Genomic DNA, 21,168 nt, shown 5'->3' on the forward strand with positions numbered 1-21,168 from the left:
TTGGGAAAAGAATATGTCAAGGCTGAATATTGTCACTCTGCTTATTTAACTTCTATGCAGAGTACATCATGTGAGATGCTGGGCTGGATGAAGCACAAGCTGGAATCAACATTGCCGGGAGAAATATCAGTAACCTCAGATATGCAGATGACACCACCCTTATGGCTGAAAGTGAAGAAGAACTAAAGAGCCTCTTGATGAAAGTGAAAGAGGAGAGTGAAAAAGTTGGCTTAAAGCTCAACATTCAAAAAACTAAGATCATGGCATCCAGTCCCATCACTTCATGGCAAATATATGGGGAAACAATGGAAACAGTGAGAGACTTTATTTTCTTTGGCTGCAAAATCACGGCAGATGGTGATTGCAGCCATGAAATTAAAAGACACTTGCTCCTTGGAAGAAAAGCTATGACCAACCTAGACAGCATATTAAAAAGCAGAGACATTCCTTTGCCAACAAAGGTCCATCTAGTCAAAGCTATGGTTTTTCCAGTAATCATGTATGGATGTGAAAGTTGGACTATAAAGAAGGCTGAACACCAAAGAATTGATGTTTTTGAACTGTGGTGTTGGAGAAGACTCTTCAGAGTTCCTTGGACTTCAAGGACATCCACCCAGTCAATCCAAAAGGAAATCAGTCCTGAATATTCATTGGAAGGACTGATGCTGAAGCTCCAATACTTTGGCCACCTGATGCGAAGAACTGACTCACTGGAAAAGACCATGATGCTGGGCAAGATTGAAGGCAGGAAGAGAAGGGGACAACAGAAGATGAGATGGTTAGATGGCATCACTGACTTGATAGACATGAGTCTGAGCAAGCTCCAGAAGTTGGTGATGGACAGGGAAGCCTGGCGTGCTGCAGTCCATGGGGTTGCGAAGAGTTGAACACGACTGAGCGACTGGACTGAACTGAGGAGACAATGGGAGGGAGAAGAGAATGTATGGAAAGGTGTCTTCAGACCCCGCTTTTAGAATGGTGGGGTGTGTGATTGTGATGTGGAATAAGTAATCTCACATCCCTCTTTCCCCTTCCTTTAGCCTTCATTGACTGAAACTAACCAGAAGCCAGAAGATAAGGAAGTGTGTTGGTAAGAGACCAAACTGGGGCCCTGAACAGGGAGGGTGGAAAGCAGATCTGGAACTAAAAGGAAGCAACTGTCATCATATATTTTTTTTAATCGATATTTTCTTTTTTATATGGCTTCTTTTTTAAAAAAATGATTTTGTTTATTTATTTTTGGCTGTGCCAAGTCTTTGTTGCTGCATGGGGCTTTTCTTTAGTTGCGGCAAGCAGGGACTACTCTCCAGTTGCGGTGAGCAGACTTCTCATTGCGGTGGCTTCTCTTGTTGCGGAACACAGGCTTTAGAGTACATGGGCTTCAGTAGTTGTGGCATGTAATCTCAGTAGTTGTGGCTCCCAGGCTCTGGAGCACAGGCTCAATAGTTGTGGAGCACAGGCTTAGTTGATCTGAGGTATATGGGATCTTCCCGGGTCCAGGAACAACGGAACCCGTGTCTCCTGCATTGGCTGGTGGATTCTTTACCACTGAGCCAGCAGGGAAGCCCAACCTGTCATCATTTTATTTACTGACATTTCAAACAATGCTATTTATGCCCCATAAATTTGCCTTAAAGTGTGCAACACAGCAAGCTGCCAGGAACATAAGATACAACAGGATTCAAGAAAGCTCCAAGTTAGGGCACTTTGCTGTCTTATGCTGAGAGAAGCAGAGACTAAATGGGTGGATGGAAGTATCCAGGGGCTGCTCTGCTCCTCAGCCCAGTGCTGACTCCACATAGACCTGCGGGAGAACCTTACAACAGCCCAGGCCCTGCCCTCAAGGAACCTGAGTCTAGTCTACAAAGGGTGAGGCCTGACCATAGATGACTCCTCCTGGAGACCCGTGTGATGGTGTCAGGCAGGAAAGACTTCCTGGAGAATCAACAGAGATGCCCACTAGACAAGAAACAAGAGAGGGCTGGAGTCTGTCCTGGGCTGTGTGAGGAAATAGTTTGGTGAAAGCTCCGGGAGTCCTAGGGAAACTTCTCCTTCCTCAGAGTAAAGTTACCTCTCCTGATTTCACAGTTACCTTTGACTGTATCCTGTCTCCTCCTCCCCACCCTGATTCCTCCTTTCCCTGAAGTCTGGGGTGGAGTTAAGACTCTCAGAAGCAAGTCAAGCCAGTTCCTGCAGGCCTGAACATGTCCTGTTGAGGAACAGCCCCCGCAGAAAACTACTGGCCTCAACTGTAGCCACGGTCAGCTACAAACAGTGCAGAAAGAGGGGAAGACCTCAGAGAAAACACAAGTCAGAACCTGACTCCAAACATTTTGACTGTTGTTCACTTGCTCTGTCGTGTCCGACTCTGAGACCCCATGGACTGCAGCATACCAGGCTTCCCTGTCCCTCACCATTTCCCAGAGTTTGCCCAAGTTTATGTACTTTGAATCGGTGATGCCATCCAACCATCTCATCTTCTGTTGCCCTCTTTGCCTTCTGCCTTCAATCTTTCCCAGCATCAGGGTCTTTTCCAATAAGTCTGCTGTTCACATCAGGTGGCCAAACATAGATGAACACAAACTGGACCTGTAGAGGGCAAAGCTAATGTTCATCAAGCCCTAACCCTGATTAGTTAAAAAACATCTCTTTCCTCGAGAACCTGCTCCAGTTCTACCAGCTCAGCTCCTAGTAGAGTTCTTAGAGAAGTTACATCCCATCAGTGACTCTAGGAGCCCAGCTTTCAGCTTCTTTCTCCAGGGTTGTTCAGGTCCCCTGTGTTCTAGGGAAAGGCCAAATAATGGCTTCCTTTGGCATAGGCAACATGGCTAAGCCTCCCTTCTCTCCATGGTTAAAACAGGAGGCTGAGCCCAGGAAGGGTAAAGGGGCTCCTGGTTCCTGCTGTGGTAAAGGCCTGGCTGGATGCTTGAAGGCTTGGAGCTTTTTGTCCAAGTTAACTGCTAGCTCCCATGCTCCTAGCTGCCCCATCATCATAATTATTTGGACTTGAATTTGAGTGAGGGAGGCTGGCCATCTTCCTGAGACTGTGAAATCTCAACAGATGGCTCAGCCTGTTGGGAACCCTAAGAATGCTTCACACTTGTGCCCTATTTCAGAGCCCCTTCACATCTCTTATCGAAGAAGTTCCCCATCAGCCCAGAGAGATTCAGACAGCCTAAGTCAAATACCTGGTTTATGACTGGAGACAGGATGCCACTAGGAACATCAGCCTTAGACCCAGTGCTCTTTCTCCAGACTGCCTCCTACCTCACTCCTCCAACGCTCAGTTTATTGAATTTGGAGATTCAATGGCAACATCCTGTTCGTTCCTGGTGAGGTCTATCTGGCTTTAAACCACACATACACACATACTTTTGAGAAATTGTGTGCATATATTTTTGTAAGTTAAATCTGTACATAAATGCATAGAGGAGTTTGGTTCAAGGATGGTCACTCTGAAAAGTCCATTATAGAAAACAAAACAAGAAAACCTTCTTTAAGAGTTTACATTACAGCCCAGCCTACTCCTTCTTCCTCCCGTCTTAAAAAACATCTTTTGTACCTATCTCTGATCACACTCCATATGGAGTTTGCTTATACAGGGGTGGTGCCTCCAGAGGTTGGGAAGTAAGTTCTGGCTCCCCCTACTGGGTGTATGATGAATTCATTGGCCCAAAGGAATTACTCAGCCTCTCCAGAAGACTCTGGGCCTCTGGGAATGATCATGTATCTACCTGAGCTTGGAAAGACCCTGAGAAACAGAGCTCCCTGAGAGGGGTGTGATCACAGAAGACTTCCTAAAAGAGTTAGGCTCTAAACCACACCTTAAAAGATTTTCACTGTAAGCAATTTTTTTTTTGCCTTGCTGCATGGCTTGTGGGATCTTAATTTCCACATGAGGGATTGAACCTGTACCCTCTGCATTGGAAGCTCAAAGTCGTAACCACTGGATGGCCAGGGAAGTCTGGTTGTGAGCAGTTTTGACAAGGGAAGTGCTGTGTGAATTGAGAGGGCTGGATGAGTTGGCTGGCCTAAGCAGAAGGTTCATGCCCCAGAAAAGGGAAGTGAGGAATTTTTGTTCTAGGTTTTTTGAGCAAAGGAGCAATCAATATTCTCTCTCCTCAGGACTTCCCTGGTGGTACAGTGGCTAAGACTCCATGTTCCCAATGCAGGGGGCCTGGGTTCGATCCCTGGTCAGGGATCTAGATCCCATATGCTGCAACAAAGAATTCACATAATGCAACTAAAAGGTCTCATATGCTGCAACAAAGACTGAAGAGCCTATGTGCTACACCTAAGACCCAGTGCAGCCAAATAAATAAATAAACATTTTAAAAAATCTCTCTCCTCCTTTATTACTAACTACTTATTCACAACCAGCACATGTTGGGAAAAAAACTGAGGTGTGTTTTATTTCTATTTTATTAAAAAATTTTTATTTATTCATTTATTTTTGGTTGAGCTGGGGCTTCGGGCTTTTTCTTTAGTTGCAGAAATCGGAAGCTACTCTCTCCGAGGCTACTCTCTGTTATGGTCGAAGGCTTCTCATTGCAGAGGTTTCTATTATTGTGGAACTGGGGCTCAAAGGCATGCAGGCTGAGTAGTTGGGGCTCCCAGACTCTAGAGCACAGACTCAATAGTTGCTCCAATAGCGTGTGGGATCCTCCCATATCAGGGACTGAATCCTTGTCTCCTGCATTGGCAGGTGGATTCTTTCCCACTGAGCCACCAGCGAAGCCTGGGAGAGGTGTATTTTAAATGACACTACTAGAAAATACAGATGAGCAAGGGAATAAAAAAAAAAATCATTAAAACTCTGCTACCAAAATTCCGAAGGGGTTACAAAAAAGACCCATGGGCTTCCCAGGTGGCTTTAGCGGTAAACAATCTGCCTGCCAATGCAGGAGACAAAAGAGACAAGAGTTCTACCCTTGGGTTAGGAAGATCCCCTGGAGTAGGGAACAGCCACCCACTCCAGTATTCTTGCCTGGAAAATTCTGTGGACAGAGGAGCCTAGCAGGCTACGGTCCACAGGGCCACCAAGAGTCACACATGACTGAGCAACTGAGCACATACCCCAAGAGATCCATAGTGATAGTCTAGTGATAACATTTTAGATTTTTCCCACACTTAAATCTAGATATGTATGAATTTTACAAGAGATGGAAGCTGGCTTATAACTTTCCTAATTAATAATATAGCCTATGTTTTGATTATTCTATGTCATTGCACATAGGTTTACCTGTCATGTACCATTTAAAAAACTTTATTATACAAAAATCCCTAATATTACATAATTGGAATGACTAGCATTATAAGCCCCCATAAACCCATCTGACAGCTTCAACAATTATCAACATAACTCTTTAAAATAATCTAACCCTCTGAATTATTATTAATTAATTAATTTTGGCCACCCCTCGAGGATAGGAGATCTCAGTTCCCCAGTTATTGATGTAACCTTTGCCCTATGCTGTGGAAGTGCAGATTCTTAACCACTAGACCAGTGGGAAAGTTTCTCTTAGGATTATTTTAAAACAAATGCTTGACATCGTTACTTCATCTGTAAATAAAATATCTCTAAGAGGTAATAGATTAAAAGAAAATGTAATTATTTTTAAAAAGTCCATACTTACGATATCATTATTATACCTAGAAAAAGCAATAGTAATTCTTTAGTGTTATCTAATATCCAGTCAGTGTTGCATTTTCCCTAATTATCTGTGGTTTGTTTGTTTGTTTTAGTGGCATCTTTTTTACTTGGCTGTGACCCATGGCTTGTGGGGACTAAACCCTGACGGCAGTGTAAGTGCTGAGACATAACCACTGTTGCATGCATGCTAAGTCACTTCAGTCATGTCTGCCTCTTTGCAACTCTATGGACTGTAGACCACCAAGCTCTTCTGTCCATGGGATTCTCCAGGCAAGAATACTGGAGTGGGTTGCCAGGCCCTCCTCCAGGGGATCTTCCCGATCCAGGGATTGAGCTCGCTGCATTGGCAGGTAGGTTCTTTACCATTAGCACCACCTGGGAAGCCCCTAACCACTGGATTGCCAGGGAATTCTCTCCCTGATTATCTTTCTCAGTTGCGTTGTTTTGAATTAGGATATAAACACCCTTATGCATTACTTTCGGAGAAGGCAGTGGCAAGCCACTCCAGTACTCTTGCCTAGAAAATCCCATGGATGGAGGAGCCTGGTAGGCTGCAGTCCGTGGGGTCGCTACTAGTCGGACATGACTGAGTGACTTCACTTTCACTTTCACACATTGGAGAAGGAAATGGCAACCCACTCCAGTGTTCTTGCCTGGAGAATCCCAGGGACGGGGGAGCCTGGTGGGCTTCCATCTAAGGGGTCACACAGAGTCGGACACGACTGAAGTGACTCAGCAGCAGCAGCAGCATGCATTACTTTGCTTCCTATGCCTGTCTCAAGTAGTCTCCCTTAATATATAATAGTTCTCTTTTTTCATGCTATTTGTTTATTGAAAAAAATAGAACATTTTCCTTAGGTTCTGCATTTGGTTGTTTGCATCCCTGCTATACCATTGATATGTTGTTCTAGCCACTGTATTTTCTGAAAACTTAAAGATCTAAAAGCTTGCTCAGATCAGGTTTGATTTTCTGGCAAGAGTAGTTCTTAAGCAATCCTGTTAATTTCCTATTGCAACCCATCAGGAGGAACATAGTATGTGGTAGTCTGTCTCTGTAGTAAGATTAACCAAGAATATTTAACATTTTTATTTAGAACTTCCCTGGTGGTCCAGCAGTGAACACTGTGCTCCCAATGCAGGGGCCCTGGGTGCTGCAACCCAAACCCAGAGCAGCCAAATAGATATATAATTTTTTTTTTTTAATTTTAAAATTTAACTCTTTTCTTATTAATGGGCTTCCCAGGTGACGCAGTGATAAAGAATTCACCTGCCAATGCAGAAGACGTAAGAGTTGCTGGTTAGATCCCTGGGCTGGGAAGATCCCCTGGAAAAGGAAATGGCAACCCTCTCCAGCATTCTTGCCCGGTTTTCTCTGTGTGCCCTCTGGTGGATGAGGCTAAGAGGCTTATGCAAGCTTGCTGATGGGAGGCACTGACTATGGGGAAAGCTGAGTCTTGCTCTGGTGGGCAGGGCTGTGCTCAGTAAAACTTTAATTGAATTGTCTACTGATGGGGGGGTGGGGGCTGTGCTCCCACCCTATTAGCTGTTTGGCCTGAGGTGACCCAGTCCTGGAGTATACTGCCTCTACAGTGAGTGAAGTGAAGGTCGCTCAGTTGTGTCCGACTCTTTGCGACCCCATGATATTCCGCATACAGTCCATGGAATTCTCCAGGCCAGAATACTGGAGTGGGTGGCCTTTCCCTTCTCCAGGGGATCTTCCCAACCCAGGAAACGAACCCAGGTCTCCCGCATTGAAGGTGAATTCTTTACCAGCTGAGCCACAAGGGAAGCCTATATTGGCTCTGCTGCTGCTGCTAAGTCACTTCAGTCGTGTCCGACTCTGTGTGACCCCATTGACGGAAGCCCACCAGGCTCCCCCGTCCCTGGGATTCTCCAAGCAAGAACACTGGAGTGGGTTGCCATTTTCTTCTCCAATGTGTGAAAGTGAAAAGCGAAAGTGAAGTCACTCAGTCGTGTCCGACCCTTAGCGACCCCACGGACTGCAGCCTACCAGGCTCCTCCATCCATGGGATTTTCTAGGCAAGAGTACTGGAGTGGCTTGCCATATTGGCTCTATGGGAGGGCTATTGGTGACCTCCAAGAGGACTTACCAGAGATGTGGCTCCCAGGACTGCTGCTGCCAGTGCCCCTGTCCCCGTGGTGGGTCACTGCCAACCCATGCCTCTGCAGGAAGACCCTCAAATACTCACAGGTAGGTCTGGTTCAGTTTCCTGTGGGGTCACTCTTGGTGTGTACAAGATTTGGTTTGTGCCCACTAAGAGTAGGCTCTTTGTTTCTCCCAGTCCTGTGGAAGTCCTGTAATCAAATCCCACTGGGCTTCAAAGTCAGATTCCCCAGGGATTCCCAGTCCCTTGTCCATATCCCCAGGCTGAGGAGCCTGATGTGGGGCCTAGAACTGTCACAACAGTGGGAGAACTTCCTTGGTATTATTATTCTTCAGTTTGTGAGTTGACCACCTGACAGATACAGGATTTGATTTTATCATGATTGTGCCCTTCCTACTGTTCTGCTGCAGCTTCTTCTTTGTCCTTGGATGTGGGGTATCTTTTCTCGGTGGGTTCCAGTATCTCCCTGTCAATGGTTGTCCAACAGCTAGTTGCAATTCTGGTGCTCTGGCAGGAGAAGTTGAGTGAATGTTCTTCTACTCCGCCATCTTGAAGCATGCTCCTCCCTCCACTATTCTTGTCTGGGAAATCCCATGGGCCGAGGAGCCTGGCGAGGCTACAGCCCTTGACTAAGACTGAGCATGAACTTTCAGTTGTTTGTTTTGTCTTTTTGCTAATTAATGCTATGACAGGACTTCCCTAGTGGTCCAGTGATTAGAAATCTGCCTGCTAATGCAGAGGACACGGGTTCGATCCCTGGTCCAGGAAGATCCTACATGCCTCAGAGCAACTAAGCGTGGGCCGCAACTGCCAAAGCCTGTATGCCCTAGAGCACGTGCTCTATAACAAGAGATGTCACTGCAATGAGAAGCCCAAGCACCACAACCAGAGAGTAGCCCCTGCTCTCAGCAACAAGAGAAAGCCTGTGTGCAGCAACAAAGACCCAGTGCAGCCAAAAATAATAGATAAAAAATACTCTGAGAAGTTGAGAAAACATATTAAAAAGAAACAATGCTCACTCAACAACCATTCTTATACATCTGTCTTTGCATACTTGTCTAGAATAGTTCCTAAAATTTCCAGAAGTCTGGGTCAATGGAGACAATCAGTAATTTTTGTTGTGGGTTTTTTGTTTTGGCTGCACTGTGTGGCATGTGAGATCTTATTTCCCAGACCAGGGATTGAACCCTCACTCCCTACATTAGGAGTGTGGAGTTTAAACCAATGGACTCCCAGGGAAGTCCTGAGATAAGAATTTTTCAATGCAATAAATACTATTTTGCTAGGCTCAGTCTTCCCAATTAAGACCATAGTAAATAAAATAAACCACTAGCTTAGGAACAATAAAGTCAGTGCTGACTTTTCTGCTGACTTGGGTATCCTTCTTACTCTGGCTAGCAGCTAAAGGTCCACAGAGGCAGGCACGGGGCAGATCCTATCATAAAGCAGGTTTAGGTGTGTTAGGTCTTAACTAGATCTTCTATTTTCTCCTATTTTCAAGGGGGACTGCAGAAAGCTATCCATATTTACTGGTTAATAAGTCCAGGATGAGAAAGCACCCTGAGTCTCTACTGTCTACACTGGGAAAAGGTGACCTAGAGTAAAAGTTTAAAATGTTGAAGCAGTTTGAGATAGGAAAAAGCAACCAGGGGTAGGCAGCTTTGGGGATTACTGCCTCAGTTCTGGAAGGAACAGGATTTTCAACCAGAAGCAAATATTTTTCTGTATCTATTTGGCTGTACCGGGTCTTAGTTGCAGCATGCAGTATCTCGTTCCCTGATCAGGGATTGAACCTGGGCTCCTTGCATTGGGAGCATGGAGTCTTAGCCATTGGACTTCCAGGAAAATCCTTGAGCTTTAATTTTTGCTTTTATAAGTCTTAGCACTACTATGTAAGTACAGTTCCTCTTTATATTATCAGTAAAGAAAAAAATTTTTCTTAAGTCTCAAATGTGATTTTATAAAAATTGGCATCTGAAAATTCCTCAGAATACTTCCATATTAATTTGCTAGGTTTGCTGAAATAAATTACCACAAATTTGGTGGCTTTAAAGCAACAGAAACTCATTCTCTCATGGTTTTAGAGTCCAGAAACCCAATATAAAGATGTCAGCAGGGCCACAATCCTTCCTAGGGCTCTAAAGAGACTCATTCCTTGCCTCTTCCAGCTTCTGGTGGCTCCTGGCATTCTTTGGCTTACAAATGCATCACTCCAGTCTCTTTCTGTCTTTACATCATCTTCTCTGGTATGTCCTTTTCTGTCTCATAAAGTCACTCTCATTGGTGTGTACAGTCTATGGTGACCCCATAGACTGTAGATCACCAGGCTCCTCTGTCCATGAATTCTCCAGGCAAGAAGACTGGTAGCCACTCCTTTCTCCTCAGGATTGTCCTAACCCAGAGATCAAACCCAGGTCTCCTGCATTACAAGCAGATTCTTTACTGTCTAAACCACCAGGGAAGCCCTCTCATTGGAGTTAGGGACTCCCTAACTCAGTATTGGAGAAGGAAATGGCAACCCACTCCAGTGTTCTTGCCTGGAGAATCCCAGGGACGGGGGACCCTGGTGGGCTTCTGTCTATGGGGTCACACAGAGTCGGACACGACTGAAGTGACGCAGCAGCAGCAACTCAGTATAAGCCCATTTCAATCCTTCCTAATTACATCTACAAAGACCTTAAAGGTCACACTGATGATCTGGTGGCTTCCCTGGTGGCTCAGACCATAAAGAATCCACCTGCAATGCAGGAGACCCAGGTTCAATCCCTGGGTTGGGAAGATCCCCTGGAGGAGGGAATGGCTACCCACTCCACAATTCTTGCCTGGAGAATCCCATGGACAGAGGAGCCTGGTGGGCTATAGTCCATGGGATCACAGAGTCAGACACAACTGAGTGACTAACCCTACACTGTTCTGAGGTTCTGGTAGACTTGAATTTTGTGGGTCCACCATTCAACCTACAATTTCCAGTGTTTTATTGGAAACTATTAGGAAAATAAAACTTATTTAATAAACTCTACACTATTTACTTGCTTTGAGAACACTAGCAGAGGATCACTTCCAATTCTTCTTAGGTTTCCCTGCACCAGTACAATAGTTGTTGTGGATGACAGAAATCTAATGTCTAATTTGAATTCCTGTCTTCGCTGTATAAGATTAAAAAAAAAAAAACACTAATGTCCAGAGAGGAGTAAAGACTTGTTTAAATTCATGTCCATGAGCATCAGTGGTAGAACTGTTCAGTTCAGTTGCTCAGTCGTGTCTGATTCTTTGCGACCCTATGAATAGCAGCACACCAGGTCTCCCTGTCCATCACCAACTTCCAGAGTCTACTCAAACTCATGTCCATTAAGTCGGTGATGCCATCCAGCCATCTTATCCTTCATCGTCCCCTTCTCCTCCTGCCCCCAATCCCTCCCAGCATCAGGGTCTTTTCCAGTGAGTCAACTCGTCGCATGAGGTGGCCAAAGAATTGGAGTTTCAGCTTTAGCATCAGTCCTTCCAATGAACACCTAGGCCTGATCTCCTAAAGGAGATGGACTGGTTGGACCTCCTTGCAGTCCAAGGGACTCTCAAGAGTCTTCTCCAGCACCACAGTTCAAAAGCATCAATTCTTCAGCACTCAGCTTTCCTCACAGTCCAACTCTCACATCCATACATGACTGCAACTGAACCCATATCCTCCCCTTGCAGGCCACACTCACCTTGGGCAATTGGCACTTTACCTCCTCCAGGGAAAAGCAATAGTATCTTTTTTTTTTCCCTCCAGTATCTTTAATCAGATAATATAACATCCTCCTCCCTCAAGAAAAGAGAAATGGTGGAAACTTAAGCATGGTGTTTGGAGCAATGATTTTGTGTTTTTAGCAGAAAGGCCAAGGGAAGCAGAGTAGTGGTGGTGGTAAGCTTCTTAGGTAAGCAACACATTGTAGGGCCCAAACTGCTACACCTCAGGCCTAGGTACCCAGCACATTGTTCTCTGCTTTGACAAATGGCCTTGACCCTGGAGAACAAAGAAGCCAGATTATTATTTCCAGTCCTCTATCTAAGCTGTCATCAGCTAAGGAAAAAGTAGCTATGAGTGAGGGAAGTTTATTTTAAGATGGGAGTTGATTATTTTTTTCCTGTTCATAGCACTAGGGATGTTAATTACAACTCTGAATACTGCTTAACAACAAAGGCAGTAAGCATATGACACTGAACTCAGCTAATGAGTATTATTATCATTTAAAAATTCTGACTTCAGCAATTACACACTAATAAAGAGGAGTATTCAGACGTGAGGCTCAACCCAGGGGGAATTTAAGAGGACAACTCACACCTGTCTGGAGAGCTGAATCATAAGTTTACACAATTCCATCTTGAGTTCAGTTCACACTTCTCTCTCTCTAGAGGTAGTTTAGAAACAAATTTCTAACATTTGTTTCTCTAGATTATTCTTTGGAGGAACTGAAATGAAGGCAGGAGAATCAAGTGAACACACCTGAACTTTTTTTTGTCTTCGTCAGTAATTACAGAATTAGAAGCCTATGTTTCTACCCTTCCAAAGGTTCCAGCCATTTCAGCACAATAGTATGAAATGAAAGTAAAAGAAAGAAAGAAAGAAAGTGAAGTCGTTCAGTCGTGTCCAACTTTGCGGCCCCGTGGACTGCAACCTACCATGTTCCTCTCTCCATGGGATTTTCCAGGCAAGGCTACTGGAGTGGGTTGCCATTTCTTTCTCCAGGGGATCTTCCCAACCCAGGGATTGAACTCGGGTCTCCTGCATTGCAGGCAGACGCTTTAACCTCTGAGCCACCAGGGAAGCATGAAATGAGATGTGGCTAAAAGCAAGAAACATGGAGTATTCATTTTCTTCCCTTCATACCCCGTGCCCCAACATTGTCGTCTCTGAAACACTAGACAACTGAAAAGAAAGGAAAAAAACACTTCGATTGTAGGATCTTAGAAGATTGACCCCCCAATCCTAAGCCAAGGATCTTGACACCCTGACATATTTTCCTGGGTACCTGCTCTAGGAAATGTTTGCCCTGGGTTGGCAATCTTTAGCTTTATTCAGTTCAGTCGCTCAGTCATGTCTGACTCTTTGTGACCCCATGAATCACAGCATGCCAGGCCTCCCTGTCCATCACCAACTCCTGGAGTTTACCCAACTCATCCATCAAGTCGGTGATGCCATCCAGCCATCTCATCCTCTGTCGTTCCCTTCTCCTCCTGCCCCCAATCCCTCTCAGCATCAGGGTCTTTTCCAATGAGTCAACTCTTCGCATGAGGTGGCCGAAGTATTGGAGCTTCGGCTTCAGCATCAGTCTTTCCAATGAACACCCAGGACTGATCTCCTTTAGGATGGACTGGTTGGACCTCCTTGCAGTCCAAGGTACTCTCAAGAGTCTTCTCCAACACCACAGTTCAAAAGCATCAATTCTTAAGCGCTCAGCTTTCTTCACAGTCCAACTCGCACATCCATACATGACCCCTGGAAAAACCGTAGCCTTGACTAGACGGACCTTTGTTGGCAAAGTAATGTCTCTGCTTTTTAATATGCTATCTAGGTTGGTCATAACTTTCCTTCCATGTGGTAAGCATCTTTTAATTTGATGGCTGCAATCACCATCTGCAGTGATTTTGAAGCCCCCCAAAATAAAGTCTGACACTGTTTCCCCATCTATTTGCCGTGAAGTGATGGGACCAGATGCCATGATCTTAGTTTTCTGAATGTTGAGCTTTAAGCCAACTTTTTCAATAGGAACACTAATAAATTTAACATTCAGTTATCTTAATGGACCAGACTAATACTAATCCACTTTTGGAGTGGTGGGGATGGGGGAACCTGGAGCATAAAAGAGATTCCAAAGCCGTCTGCAAAAGGACCCAAAGTATGATGGGAGGAGCCAGTAGACCATTTTGAATGAGGCATGTGCCTGAGAACAAGGACTTTCTTTCATGGCCTGGGAGTAAGGCCTGCTGGCAGGAATGGGAGGGACCACGCAAGTCCACAAAGCCCTTCTGTGATACATAGTTTGCTGCAAAGTCTGGCTGGAAAGTGGCCCAGGGCCAAGATTCCACAGAGGCCAGAGGTCTAGGCCAGGCCCTCCTCACACTCCGTCACCTTTTTCTGAGCATGTCTCATGCATGAGTCCCATGGTACCCCAAACCTCAGGTTGTGAAGAAACATGTCTCTGTTTTCATCTGCATTTCCCCCAAGTAATCTGAACATGGGACATTTTGCAAACAACCATTACTGTTCCATGGATTGGGGATTCTGAAAAATCTTCTGGGAAAGGCTAATGTCAGTCCCTTTCCAAATGCTTTAACTCTTCTCCTCTGGGAAGCCCTTTCAACTGCAACTCCTTCACTTCTCCTTTCCTGCTTTGCAGGCTTTGATCATGTTATCAATAGGTAGTTGCTTGTATGAGTATCAATAGGTAGTTGCTTGTATGAATCATCTTTCGAAGCAGTCTCTAACAGCAGCTGAATCCAGCTTGCCTGACTTTGTGGCCCAGTCCTGATGGGTCCTCCAGAGATGACTGTGAGGAGAGTGGTAGGGTTCAGCAGTCCACCTTTCTCTCAGCGACAACCCGCTGGGAAGAACATCACTCACTAAAGACACTGGTTTCTCCTCTTACAGTTAGCATCTATGGTTCCAACTTCGACAAAATGAAAGCCTATTCCTGGGGCACTTTCAGTCATTCTCAGGGCCCCTCCACTGAAGCAGATGGGGCCCATCACCACCCCTGGTTTATGTAAGAGGAGCTGGTCATTTTGCTCATCCAGTCACTCAGAGCAAGGACTAGCATGCTCCCTCCCTATCTGTCTGTGCTTTTCTCGAAGCACCACACCACTTCCTCCAGGCATACCTACTCTCAACTGGACTCCAGAGCAAATGCTTCTGGGCCAGGGTTGGGGACGAGGAGCAAGCAGGTATTAGTGTTTGTGCGTTTGCCCTCGATCCGCCTTTACCCTCGAGGGAACTCTCATGTTCTGCTTTAAGCAATCAGAGAACCCCAAACTGACCTTCCAACAAATCACTTGGGACATTTTTCCTGCTGCCTCTTGGCTGCTGCTGCTGCTACTACTAAGTCACTTCAGTCGTGTCCGACTCTGTGCGACCCCATAGACAGAAGCCCACCAGGCTCCCCCATCCCTGGGATTCTCCAGGCAAGAACACTGGAGTGGGTTGCCACTTCCTTCTCCAATGCATGAATGGTTACACACACTCGAACCACTGTGCACTGGAATATTTATTTATTTTTACTTGGCAAAAAGTCAAGTGCTACATTTTGAAGAACAAAACCTCAAACAATCAAATGTATTACCCATTGCAGAAGAGGGTCTGGCAACAGTACAAAACATCCTAAAATTATTTTTTTATACAAGTAGGTTTAAAATGAGTTCTGTGAGAACTAAGAAATCTACAGCTTGTAGTTTAATAATAGAAAAAAATTAAGACAATTAAAAGATCTGTAGCATCCAGCATTTTGCTTAATTCCCTGTTTATAGCACCTATGTCTCTAGGTTAGAAGATGAGAATTCTAGAACCTGTGGTGTATGCCTTGCAACACTATACAGAGTGGACTTGCTGTCTTCCCTCCCCATCACCAAAGAGAAGACACTCTTTTTTTTTTTTTTTTAATCTCCTCAGTTACACCCAGAGCAGGGGGGACAACTGGGAAAGTGACTTGGACATAGAGTGCAGGAATATCACTTCTTTCCCCCAGAATGGGCTGCTACCAGAAACAGAGTATGTGCTTAGAGTGGTGGAGGAATGTGGGGGTGGGAACAGTTCTTATCTGCAATATGATGCATAAAAAAGCAAGGAGTCAGTTGCCTGCAAGTTCAAAAACCTCAGACTAAACAGTTCAAGGGCGGAACAAATCACTGATCACATTGCTGCTTTTACATGCACAACGCTGCTGACTGTAGGCCACCCCATCGCCATCCCAGGGCTGAGCCAACAGAGTGGCTCCACTGTCTTCAGAAAACACACATTCCACACATGAAGCACTCACTGCACACAGATAAATCCCTTGCTCATCTCCACCCTCCTGAACTGAACCCATTTTAGAAAACAAAAGCAAAACCCACTGGGGAGATTAGAAGAAAGGCAAAAAAGTTTCTCCTCAAAGCCAAAGGGACCAAAGCATGTGAATTTTAGCAGACCTGAGGTCTCCCATTCCAGGTCCCTAAGAAACCATATCAGGTCTTGTCTGAGAGGAGGGAGAGGGAGGTTGGGATGGAAGTTCTTTTTACCAAGTCCCACCAGGCCTTCTGCAACTGCCAGAGCCACACTTTGTGCTGAGACTCTGATGTTTTGGGGGTAGTGGACACGGATTTGACCAGATGGGAAACTGAAGTGGAAGTGACACATACACAGAAATGTCCTCCCCTGGGGGACACACAGAAGGGGAGAGGCAGGTGGGAGATGGATTACTTTGGAGTCCTGGCATCAGAGTCCCAGGAAGCTTTCAATCTAACTCAAAGGGTTTCCTACTGGTGATTTGTTTTCCTTTCTATTTTTACTTCCTATAATCAGTGTTGTTAGACTTTACAAAACAAGACAAAGACCAGTCCCAAAGCTGGACTCTGTGAATAAAGTTGTTTCTTTTATAAATATTTTAATTACAGTAATCCTCATTCCAGGTAACTTCAATGACACACAGTACTTGCAGGCACACAAGTTCTCTCACACACACACACACCCACCACACATACAACACACACACAGCCCCCAAACTTTCACAGAAAGTCTAGGACAGCAACTATATAATTATAAAGGAGCCCTACCTCTCAAGAGTGAAGTAAGGGTAAGAATGACTATGTCAACCTAAGGAACCCAGAGAGGGGAGAGTGTGTGTCACTTAAAGAAAAAATACGAACAGGAATTAACAATGTCTGGTTGAGAAGCCAGAAAGATAAAAAGATAGTAAAATTAAATTCTGCTTACCAAAACAAGAAAAAACGAAACAAAAAAAATAAAAAGTCCTTTAGATTTCCGTACAGAGGTTCTTCCTGTCAAGTGCCTAAAGCATAGGCAAACTCTGGTGTTCCCACTAAAATATGAGGACCTCACACAATTCAAAAGAAGAAATGGAAACTGAAGGTGGAAGTTAGTGTAAATCTCTGCATTTGGGGAGAGAGTTGGTTGTCATTAACTCCAGAGCCCAGCATAGTTTCCATGGAGCCCTGAAGGGAGGGGACCTCCTGCCACAAAGAGTTTCGTTCCGGACGAGTCGTAGCAGTGGGTGTAAACAGCATTGGGGAAGAAATCAATGTCCGAAAAGTAATTCCTCCAGGTTTCATCATGATTCTATGGGGAAAAAAAGAGACTCTGTTAGTACTTGCCGGGGGGCAGAAGAGGCGAAAGAAGGGACAAGGATGCTTTCTGGGCTCCTTGAGAGGAGAAGGTCCTGTTATCTATCATTGAATCCCAGGAGACTGGTGCTCATGGACTTGGGGCCCCATTTTTCCAAATGACATTAGGGAGGAGCCAAGTAGGATGAAGAAGTGCTACGCAAGCCTAAGGTCTTCTCAGGACTGCTGGAACCAATGCTTTAATAATTCACTGGCAGTCTCAGTGGAAGGCTCCTTCTCCTTCTGGCTGTTATCACCTGCGGGTTATCCTGGGTCAACTGGTGTGTCTTCTGGGCCTCAGTTTTCCCATGGATGTGCAGACACAAAAACAAAAATCACGGGACAGTGTCTTTACCTGCCTCTTACTAGTGAAAAACTATGATGTGTTAGTAGGGGTGGGAATGTAAGGACAACTTTTCTGTCACTGGCCAGTAACCATGTGAGGCTGGGCTTACTCACCAGCCAGCCTTTGCCAGTTGTTAGTTTCAGGTTCTCTCCTGCAAGTTTGGGCTTGGACCCGTAACAAGCCGAGAGCTTCTCTTCCAGGAACCTCTGAGCTCGGATGTCATAGAAAAGCAGGGAGCCCTGCCCTGTGCCCACAGTGATGATGTGCTCATAGAAGCTCACTGACCGGATCCCTGAGAGAGAGAAAAGTAAAAGAGCAATCAGATCTGCAAGCCTGAATTTCTCTGGCACTGAGTTCACATGCCACCCCGAGATACCACAGCACCTTTCCTGTGGCAGACCTAGCTCATGCACAAGCCAGAGCACCGTGATGCCACACTGGCCATCCGCACATTAACAGGAACCTTCCCATAAGCCTCAGAGAAGTGCCTGATGATGCCCGAGATGCTTGTGGCCTAGGACCACAAGTCTGCCCTGAACCTTCTTGCCTCCCCTTGGCTCACTCTGAAGTCATCCTTCATCACTCTGAGCTCTTCTCCATTATATGTTTCTAACTTGCACTGAAACTGGGGTGATGTGCATATTTATAAATCATTACATTAACAAGGACTTTCTTGTATTTGAAATAAAACCACTACTATGGCACGGCAAAAGGTCTTTATCTGGTATTAAGTGTGTTAGGAGAGTGGCAAATAGCCTAGAACTCAAGACTCAAGGTGCACAGTCTCTCACTTGGTGAATTTAAGACAAGTCACCTAATCCCTTTGGGTCACAGGGAAAACACATCTGCTGCATCTGTGGATTAAATAAGAGCATGCTATGTGAAGAGGTCTCACTAGTATTTGTGAAATCAATATCTTCTTACTAGGTTTGAATGCCACTCCTGTAACAGTAACCAAAATCTCTTCACTGCAGGCATCATTCTAGATAAGGCAATTTACTCTTTCCCTTACTTACACACAGTTACTCTCTCAGTTCTGAAATGTAAGTATTTCAAAGTTAAATGAAAACAAACAAGCCCAAAACAAAGGCCATATCTGCAACATTTGCATGAAAATAAATACTACTTGAAAGAAGCTAAAGTGTAATCCATGCAGTGCCTTTTAATGGCAGCCACATTTTTGCAAAAGAAGGGGGACAAAGGAGAGATAAGAAAACACACTTTGTTAAATTGGATCCTCTGGATTCTGGTCCCTGGGCTGTTCCCCCACCAACCAGTGTGATGCTGGGCAAGTTATTTAACCCATCTGGGTCCCAGTCTCCTCCTCTATAAAACGGGGTATAAACTGCCTCCCACAGGGTTCTTGGTAAGATGAAATGAGATGGCTGACAAAAGTATTCTGAAATCTTTAAGTACAGTACAAACATGCCTTTTTATTCCTCAATAAAGAATGAGGGTGCCCTCAGAGAGAATATGCTATTAAAGACTGGTGGTGGTGATGGTGGAGTTTTGAAGTCTAGTTCATCCAGTGGTCAGAACTAAATATCTTCTTTATCTTTACTGACATACAATTGATATACAATGCACTGCAAATATTCAAAGTACACAATGTGAGGTTTTAACATATGTATATATCCACGACACCATCACCACAACCAATAACATTACCACCCCCAAAAGCTTCCTCAGAGCCCTCCGCAAAATCCCCCTCAGTCTCCTGCATCATCCCTTAGCAAAAAATGAATTTTCTAGTTCAGGCAGAGTTCCAACAAAAAAACTAACACAAGAAAGAGAGTAGGGTGATGTGAGGGAGCACGGAAACCACCAATATCCTGACGGTTGGTTTCCATCAAAGGCTTCTGCGACCACACATTTATCTAAAGTGTTTGAAGCTTGGCTGCCACACAGGCATTCCAACTCCCCTCTGTGTCACCAAACACCTTCATAAAGATCACTGTACTTGTCTGGAAACCAATATAGAAACAGAAGGTCAAAAACCAATGGCAATGCAGCTGTAAGCCTGAGGGGCACACAGGGCTCTTACCACTGCCTCGCTCCCTGGAGCAGACAGACTTGACGTTGTATGATGGCTGCCGCGGATCCAAGAAAGAGACGTGAGCTTGGGAGCCCACTGCATAGACTGACCATTCATTACCATAGGCCAGGCACACATTTTCACGGCAATATGGCAGTTTGGTGGAGAGGAGCTGAAAACAGAGGAGAAAGGTAACCATGGTAATACTAGAGAGTATACAGAAGGGCGCTGTTCTTTGCTGCCCACCTCTGTGGGCTTTCCTCATAAACAAGACATGCAAAGTCAGAGATCAAAAGACATGTATATTGCTCCATCCCTAGATGTTAAGAGAAACAAAGGGTGGTGATAATAAACATGATCTAGGTACTGAAGAGGAGTGGTTAGGGGAAAAGGTCAAGCTGGAATTAAATAATGAGAAGCGGAGAGAAAGGCCAAAAACCACAGGCTGTTACCAGGGATAACTCCAGGGCACTAAAGCCAAGGGCCCATCTGTTTTCTCTGCCAGGAAGAGCCCAACCTTCTCATTGATCTTCAGGTAGGAGACCTTGTTTCTGGCTACCTGAAGCCTAAATCCCCCACTGTATGGTAGCTTACACTACAGAAAGCACACCCTTGGCTCAACCCCAGGCAGCCTAATCAGCGCTGACCCTGGATCCTTATCATTTAGCCAATCTTCAGAGCACACTGAAGTTGAGGCACCCAGCAAGGGTGGTGGAGCACAAAGGCTCCTGTGACATGAAGGAATCAGTAATTCCTGGAGCTCTGCTTCCTCTTGAAAGAGATTCCATCAAAGAAGGAATAAGTCTCAATGGCCTCTGGGACAAGAACAGAGCAAAGGATTCACAGGTATGTTTAGCTTTAGGCAAAAGCTGCTTGCAAATATTGTAAATTCATACCTTGCATTAGAGAAAGAAACAGCAACCCACTCCAGTGTTCTTGTCTGGAGAATTCCATGGACAGAGAAGCCTGGCAGGGTACAGCCCATGGGGTTGCAAAGAGTTGAGACACGACTAAGCAACCAACACACATACCTTATATGATTATTCTGGAGATGATTTCTCTTAATTGTTTTTTGTCAACGACTCCTAACATTTAGGTTTGCCTACCCTGACAATGTTGCAAATAGTCCACAGTCCATAAGTAAATACTGAAATGCATTGTGGAATGGAGGACTGCGAGTTAACGGAGTCTCTCAGCAAGCCCTTGCAATGTGAACAATGTGAAAGCATCACCCCACTGATTTCTTTAAAAGATTTTCGAGAGAGGCAGGCTAGACTCAGAAGTTAATGTACCATGTGATCATATGTCCAGACACCTCAAGAATTCATGTTTTAGATGAGAATGAAAAATTCAGAGAAGATTACAGTATTTTAACTTTAAGGTGAAACTACCAAGTCACGTTCATCACACCTTAGATAGGGTATTTTCAGCCTTCCAGAGATGAAAGTAGCCATCTAGAGATACTGCTCCCAATTCCTGCAAAAGCAATGAAAAACAGGTCATACACACAGCAACTAATATACAACAGTAAGCAGAACACCTGCAGGATGGGGTCCTCCATTCCTCACTTGGATCCCATGATGGTGCCAGGGATTATCAGCCCCTCATCTCACCCTATGAAATCCCACTGGACAACACAGTAAAGCAAGGCTGCTTC

The 21,168-nt window shown here is 45.0% G+C and overlaps 1 protein-coding gene across 1 annotated transcript in view; it reads right to left on the minus strand.

The window, feature by feature from the left end:
• Positions 1 to 15,002: 15,002 nt before the first annotated feature.
• The window catches only part of DCAF12 (DDB1 and CUL4 associated factor 12), a 40,609-nt gene continuing 34,443 nt past the window's right edge, over positions 15,003 to 21,168 (minus strand). Inside the window, exons 6-9 of the mRNA XM_055427305.2 lie at positions 20,922 to 20,987; positions 19,521 to 19,683; positions 17,590 to 17,768; positions 15,003 to 17,086 (exon numbers count right to left, since the gene is read on the minus strand). Of these exons, the coding sequence (XP_055283280.1) occupies positions 16,928 to 17,086; positions 17,590 to 17,768; positions 19,521 to 19,683; positions 20,922 to 20,987 (567 nt within the window). The 3' untranslated portion in view covers positions 15,003 to 16,927. The remainder of the gene's footprint in view (positions 17,087 to 17,589; positions 17,769 to 19,520; positions 19,684 to 20,921; positions 20,988 to 21,168) is intronic.

The sequence above is a fragment of the Moschus berezovskii genome, chromosome 7 (assembly GCF_049115385.1).
Source record: "Moschus berezovskii isolate FMDL1 chromosome 7, NW_MosBer_1.0, whole genome shotgun sequence".
Lineage (NCBI taxonomy): Eukaryota > Metazoa > Chordata > Mammalia > Artiodactyla > Moschidae > Moschus > Moschus berezovskii.